Here is a 7,953-nt window from a genome sequence, read left to right on the forward strand (position 1 = left end):
AAGAGTTTAAAAATCAAATAAAAGTTTACTTACATATATAACGAAGTAAACCTACATGTTGTAGAAAGAAACATTACAAAAATGAGTTAATATTAAAAAAAAGTTATTTTTTCTTTTTCTTTTTGAAGAATGTTTGTTTGAAGAGTCAAATGTATAAATGGACATAAAAAAATTATAAAATATTGGTTATACAATTACTATCATTAATTTTAATTTAGCACCTTTTAGGAATTGAAGGTTATAAGTTGAAACATTTTCATTTAGCTGCAGGCAAGCCAACATTGCAGGGGTATAATACTTTTTTGTTGAAGAATATTAGTTTTGAATCACCAAATTATGTGAAAGGTTTCTCGAATTTCAATAAGAGGGATATTGATTTCTAATTGGTAGTTTCAATATCGATTTTCAAGTGTAACAAAAAGTATATTCTTAAAAAAATGGTATGACACCAAATATTTTTTTTTTAAAATGTAAAAAAATTATTTCAAAATGTGATTATTTTTTATAATATAATGTAATTTTAAAAATAAAAGGATAAGGTATTTTTGAATTTTAGTAGAGAATTTTTAAATTATTATAATATAAGTCATATCATGGATGAAATCAAGTAACCGAAATCTTATGGAATATTTACATAAATATTCGACCAGATTTATCGTTGATCTTTTATAGTTGATATACTGACAATCCATGATTATACACATATTATATATGGATTATATATAAATTACACATCCTTTAATTTTTTTTTAATTTAAATACGAGTTATTATTTCGCTTCGTGACTATTTTTAGGTTCCACTGACTCCAATAAGAATGGTGCAAAAAAAAATCACTACGAGATTTGAAAAATATTGGTTTATTTTCATATAGTATTTCTTAATTAATATCTAACGATTATCTACCAACAAGGGTTGTGGTGGAGTGGTAAGTACTCCTTCATCCTTAACCAGAGGTCTCAAGTTCGAGCCCCTGGGTATGGAGTCGCCTTTGTTAGGGAGCGCTTTACCCCCCAACATTAATGTGGGACTTCCCGGCGCGAATCTGGATTAGTCGGACCCCAATGTGTGTACGGGATACCGGGTGAGAAATAAAAAAACGATTATCTATAATTATATCGAAGGTTTAAATTTTAAGGTTATTTACATATAATTCAAATAACTTAGATGTATATGGTTAGTGTCAAATATCAAAATGGAGTCATACTGGAAAAAATAAATTCACTGGCTAAAGAATTATTTAAATTTTTAGATACCCGACTAAACTGAGTTTTTGAATTAAGGATAATATTTTTACTTCCATTATTATAAAAATAATTATTATTGAAAAATAAGTTTTAGAAACTGAAATTTTAAAATAGAAATATTTTTTGAAAGATATCAACACACCAATAAGAGTTCAAGTAGTAACACAAGAGTTAAGTCGTTCCAAAGAATTCTTCATAGTCTACCGTTGATTGTTTTGCCATAAATATGAGTTATTATTTCGCTTCCTGATTATTTTCAGGATCCAATGACACCGCTGAGAATGGTACCAAAAAAGAAAATAGAATTAGAAATAGAAAATTTGAGAAATGGTTAATCTTTTTCATGTAGTGTTTCTTAATTAATATCCAATAATTATCTATATTTATCAAGAAGGTTGAAATTCTAAGACGCTTGACACATAATTCGAATAAACAAATATTTAACATGATTAGTGTCCGCGCATCCGCCCGGATGCTATACTAGTACTGTAATTACATTATGACAAATAAATATATCATTGTAATAACTAGATTTACTACCTTAATAATTACATTAATTCCAATTATCATGTGACTTTCCAAAGGCCTTAATATATAAATTAAGAAGGAAAAATGAATATTTTTCCACGTTTCGTTTATGTAATCAAGTTGACGGATCCACACTTTATCCCAGTTCACTTCAACTCTTCCCTTGGAGAAAGATAAAAAGAAAATATAAAACAAAAAACCTAACAGGTCGGCAGGCAAAACCAGCAACCTGCTGCTTGGTATCAACATTAATTTCCAGGTAAGATTGTCAACATTAGGGAGAAGGGATTCATCGCAATGTTATTGCGATATAAAATAAATTAAATATTATTTTTATATATATACGGCATACATAAAATGTTGAATCTTCTTCACTTCTCGATTTTTTACTCTTTATTTTTTATTTTTTAATTCCCTCTGATAAAAGATCTTGTCTTGCTGACATTTTCAACATCAGCTTTTGTATTTACAACAGTTTACCGGAATCTCCAAAAAAGGAAGATAAAGAGAACAAACAAGACAAGGATCTTAATCTATGACAACAATTTTACTTTTTATGATCAGATGCAGTTGACAAGAATATCATCATGCTCCATATATTGTAAAGAACTTTAAGACCACATGGTATGAATTATTAAATGTTACTCTTATGATCTTTCATACCAGAAAGTCAAAATCAAGCTGCATATATATGATCATCATTACCGAATTTCTTAAATCAATTTACAGCCGTGTTGGAGTTGGAGTTGGAGTTGGAGGAGTCGTCTGCAATACATCTCCAAAACCTCCTTCTCTAACATACTGTATGTACCTCGAAAATTCAGGCCTTGCAGTTGCCTTCTTCTTCTTCTTTGTTTCAAATAGACTGAATATTGGATGAATCTTGCTCGCCTTTTTCGCTTCTTTATTCACCTGAGGAGTCGCCGGAAAATTCTGCTCCGACATCTTCTTTGACGGACTAAAGATTTTAGCTACCGGAACACTTCTGTTTCTGATCAACTTTGGCACTACTAGTGGAGCAGACGGCTCCTCCTCCTTTATCAATTCCTCATATCCTTTATAGCCCCTTCGTGTACTCATTGCTCTAAACATGGCTAAATTAAAAATTAACAAAAAAAAATTAAAGAAAAATAAGCTCCTAGATCTCTTGAACTGGCCGGGGTAATTAAATGATAGAAGAAAAGAGAGGAGAGAGATTGAAGATGAAGAAAGGAAGAACTAGTACTAGAGAATTATTAAGTGCAACAAGGATGGATTAAATAGTTTGGTTGGCAAGCTAGCTAGGAGAGTTATTTAATTCGAATTAGTTGAGGTATTGTGACACAAGTGTGGTCTGTGGCCTTAATTTTTCAAAAATTGCGTACGCTACATGGGGTGTGAGGGTTGAAATTTTGTTGCTAATTGGCGAAGTTAACACTTAACAAACTGAAGTTTTCCTTGTTGACTTTTCTGGTGCCAAAACCGACTAATTTAATGAAAGTGGGGCCATATGGGAAATAAAAGAAAAATGAAATTTGACCATAGAGCTTGTATGGGTCAAAATCAGATCAGAGAAATTCGGCACGCGGAGACAACTGGCTGAGGTCGGGCAGGCCGAGGTCGGACAGTCATCAATAATGCCGAGGTCGGATAGTCATCAATAAGACCGAGGTCGGGCAGGCCGAGGTCGGACAGTCATCAATAAGGCCGAGGTCGGACAGTCATCAGTAAGGCCGAGATCGGGCAGTGATGAAACAGCTAGTCTGTTGTGGGTCCTCAAAGGGAATATTCTATTGGATATTCCCTCTAATTGTATTTTTTTAGGATTTTCTATGGATACCCCTTATAAATAGGAAGAGATGACTTCCCAAAAAGGGGGCTCTCTCTCCCTCTCCCTCCCCCTCTCTCTAGAAAATATGTAAACACACCTCTCTAAAGAGATTAGAGGATCTGTGATCCCAGGACTTCATCAGATCCAAAAAGGGTCTTATGGTTCTTGTATTTGTCTATCATTCACTTTTATCAAATGAAAGAGGACCGTCTCACTCAAGATTGGGTGAATCTTTTCCTTTATTTACATTTTATCGCCATTTAATGTTACTTAATGCATCTCTCTTTATGCTAGTAAATCTGGCCATAATCACTGCCAGCATTCATACTCAGCTATGTTATTCTATTCATATTATTCATCTCGGATCTAGAGTTATTATCCTTAACTAGAATTTACCCTCCATCTTCTTATTTAATTAGTTTAAACAAAAAAGATCTCATACTTTTTTGCCCAAACAGAGCTAGCTTGCACAGCGCATGCTAAGGATGATGTTAGGCCACACCATTCATCTGGAATGCTTGGACAATTTTATTTTTATTTTGTTTGTTTCTTTTTGTTTAAAAGAAATTGATTATGATAAAGTAATATTAATTGATTAGCCAAAATCAGACATGTTTGAATGAGTAAGCTCTATTTGGAGAAAGCATGAAACTGAAAGATCGATGAATTAATATAGTAATTGATTAGCCAAATAACCGACATTTTTGAATGACTATGCTCCTTCTAGAGAAAGCAAGATTGTTCGTTCTATTATTTCAGTTAGATTAAGGGTGAACTTATATTCCCTTTCAACGTTGTTTTAAATATTTTTTAATTTTAGATTATAGTCATTTTCGAACGAGTTCATCTCTTGAAGTAGTACCCTCCTAATATGCATGAGTCTTTCGGTTGAATCAGTTTATCAATTTATGAAATTGACTTTTTCTTCCTTCTATACAAGCAATACACCCTTCTATACAAGCAATACATAATTCAAATGATTTAATATCTTATTCCAAATTATGATTCTTAATTAATTCAATGTATAAAATAGATGATTAAATGAATTTTATGATTTGTTATTAAATCTAATGATATTTTTAGTAATGTATTGATGTATTTGAGTCCCCTTCATTTATTTGCAATCTTTTTAGATAAAATTTTGAGCTTTTACCATTAACAAACTTATTGATACGAGCAATTATATTTTAATCATTTTTATTAGAATTTTAATGTATGTTAATTATTACATTCACCTTAAAGTATATTTTGTAGCCACATAACACAATATGCTTAAACCATAAATTTCAGAACTCCATTCTTAAATATAATTTTATGTACACAGTACACTCAAACAACTTCATCATATAAAATAAAACGGAAGGAGCATTATAATAATACAAAAAGAGGTGATTGACAATTTAAAGGACAAAATGGACATTACTTGGAACAGGTGGGCGGGAATGGGAAAACGACTATAGTTTAACGTATAAGGAGAAAATTATGACCACGAAGTTAGGGGAGATCGAAAATGACTGTTTCCTGTTTGATTAACAGGAGTACGTAGGAAAGTTTTGACATCAATTTCAAGCTGTTCACAGTAGAATAATAAGTGACTGTACTATTGTTGCTCCCAAACGCACACGCAAGTATACGTGGTCGACAAGTAATATAGGATTGTAAGTCCAGATATCGTACCCACAGGGACTTGTGATTAACTATCAACTAAATTAAACCAAACAATTAATCTATTCAAGTAAATCCTAATGTATGAATATTTAACTAAAATTAATCTACAGTAACAAATTAAGAGATTAAAGAAAACAAGTTGGCGAATTATAGAGACGAATTCAATGTGAGTGAATATTCTAGAGCTATGAGTTAGCTAACAATCCCGTTGAGTTTTCTACCTAAATCGTCTAATTAATTTATCTGGTTTACTGGTTGACAGGGTTAATATTGCTCGTAGCCTTCTCCCGAAGTACAACTCGCCTATTCAAGCTAACCTAACGCCTATATTCCTATGGAATAAGCATTAACAAGAACGCATTTATAATTCCCGTATAATAACCAAGCAAGGCGATTAGGTATATTCCTATCCTAACCGCAAATCCGCTCCCCCTAAGAGTTAAGATCTTGCTCTACTCAATCTTATATGCAATATAGAATTCCCTCTCCCGAGTTCAATCCTAGATTCGTAGATAGTATTCAATTGGTGATCAAGCAATCAAATAATTAAGCGCAAGATTGAATAAATAAACCAATATGATAAAATAATAAGACAATTCAAGCTTCAAACTACAACGTTCATGTAGCACCCAAAAACTCTAGAACAAATAAACTATGAAATTAAAGGAAGAGAAGAGAAGAAAAACTAGTTAGAAGCCTTCTCCAAGCGTGGTGTGTATTCCTCCACGTGAAAATCCCTTCAAAGTATGTTAGTTATCATCAAAGTGGCGTCCCCTCCTTCAAAAATAGGTTTAGTCTTGCTTTTATACGTGTTAGGTAGGTCTAGGGCCAAAATAACCTTGTCCCGAGTGAAATAGGACACATTTCACGTCACCGGCGCCCAGCCCAACGCCAGGCGCCCTCCATAGCGCCCAAATATTTGTGCATACTGTTTTTGGCGCCACAGGTGGCGCCAGGCGCTGCCTGTGGCGCCCAACTGGCCCTTTTTTCCCGGTTTCCTTCGTTTTGGCTCAAATCTTGCGCGTATCGCCCCGTTACTTTTTGAATTTGAAAAAATGTAAAACATGAAAGTTGTAGCCCTTTGAGTTATCTTTCCAACCATATATTGTGGAGCCCAAATGGAGTTCTGAGCAAAAAGTTATGTGTATTTTGCTAGACAGTGCACAATATGCCTACTCGAGTCTTCGTTTGTTCTTAACTATCAAAGTTGACCCCTGACACGATCCCGGCTTAATTCCTTGGGCTTTTACTCAGACTTCAAAGCTCCAAATCACTTGAATTCATTCCATAACATCTATATAGCTCGGAATCACTCCTACAAGACATAAAACACACCGTTAGTGCAAAACACTAGCGATTAAAGCGCAAACTCAACTAAAGTGCAGTAAATTAGAGTGTAATAATCGACTAAAATACGTAATTATAGCCTATCATCAGCTATCATCCTTTCCTAATTTTACATTTTGGTTTACAAGGCCAATATCTATCCAATCACTGATCGATAACGCCTCATAGTGACCAAAACATGCAACCACATGCGTTTTTTCATCTTTATGACCAAGATGTTTTATATGCAAAATGCGGGTCGATTTTCATTAGAATTGTTTGATAAATAACACATGCTACCTTCAGAAGTATCCAAGAATCTGGATTAAAAATATAAAGATAAAGAAAAAAAGAATGGTACATAAGGACCTCCAAACTAGCTAGACCAGATTTTTTTCATTACGATCTTAAATTTTGCAGGGATCCAATTAACCCCATGAACAACTTCAGAGGAAACCTCAATTTTAGAAAGAAGTGTGTTTACCCTTAAAAATAGATAACAATTGAATTTATACGCGATTTTAAAGATATGTGGGTTGATTCAATACAAATGATCAAGAATGTTAGATAAATGAATTAGAGATAAAATAAATGACCAAACCAGTTGTGATGTTGAGTTCGCGCTCGGATTCTAAGCTTAACAATTGTTCTGCCCTCGATTCAGAACCAACGTTTATGAAGAACTACAGTTAAAATAGAACTTTTCAATAACAAAGAAGCAGAGAAAACAAGTTTGTATTGCCTTGATATGCGTGTTACACAGTGTCCATTGAATAATAAACTTTCCCTTTATATAGTAGGGGAGTTTTATCTCTACTACAACTCTAAAAAAGGTAAAAATCCTTCTTGTACATCAATTACTGATACGCTACTAACATCGAGCAAGATTCGCACCGTAATATCCGGTGGGGTGCGGATATCACGGCCCCCTGTTAGTCGTCTGTAACCATTCGCAGTACTTTCCAAGGTCTAGGAGCTCATTCTGGGGTCGGGCAAGCGTTGCCTTATCAAGCCCGGCGGCGCATACCCCGCTCGGGCCTTAATACAAGAAATACCCAGCTTCGATTCCGATTTCATATAGTTATGTCCTTGCTTCGTTTGACTAACCGGGAAATCAGGGCGCTCATTAGCCCCGATTTTACCCGTATACAGATAGTCCCCTCTTTTTTCGGAGAGTAGGTTCACCGAAACGATGAAAAACGATAGATGAATCCCGGTTCCTTCCTTCGTACGTTACGATCGAGATGGCGATAAGACGAAACATCTCATCAGTCGCGTCATTCTAATTTCTGACACGTATCATTTAACGGCTGGTTGCCTCCGAATGCGAAGCGTCGCTAATCTCCTCTATAAAAGCTCTCCCCCCCCCCCCCCCC

The 7,953-nt window shown here is 34.3% G+C and overlaps 1 protein-coding gene across 1 annotated transcript; it reads right to left on the reverse strand.

Annotated features, from left to right (window-relative positions):
• Positions 1-2,084: 2,084 nt before the first annotated feature.
• LOC109208179 lies at positions 2,085-3,106 on the reverse strand. The gene has a single exon (XM_019371233.1). It carries the CDS (start codon positions 2,863-2,865, stop codon positions 2,497-2,499), a length of 369 nt encoding a protein of 122 aa, XP_019226778.1. The 5' UTR covers positions 2,866-3,106; the 3' UTR covers positions 2,085-2,496.
• Between the last annotated feature and the right edge of the window lie 4,847 nt (positions 3,107-7,953).

This window comes from Nicotiana attenuata, unplaced genomic scaffold (genome assembly GCF_001879085.1).
Source record: "Nicotiana attenuata strain UT unplaced genomic scaffold, NIATTr2, whole genome shotgun sequence".
NCBI lineage: Eukaryota > Viridiplantae > Streptophyta > Magnoliopsida > Solanales > Solanaceae > Nicotiana > Nicotiana attenuata.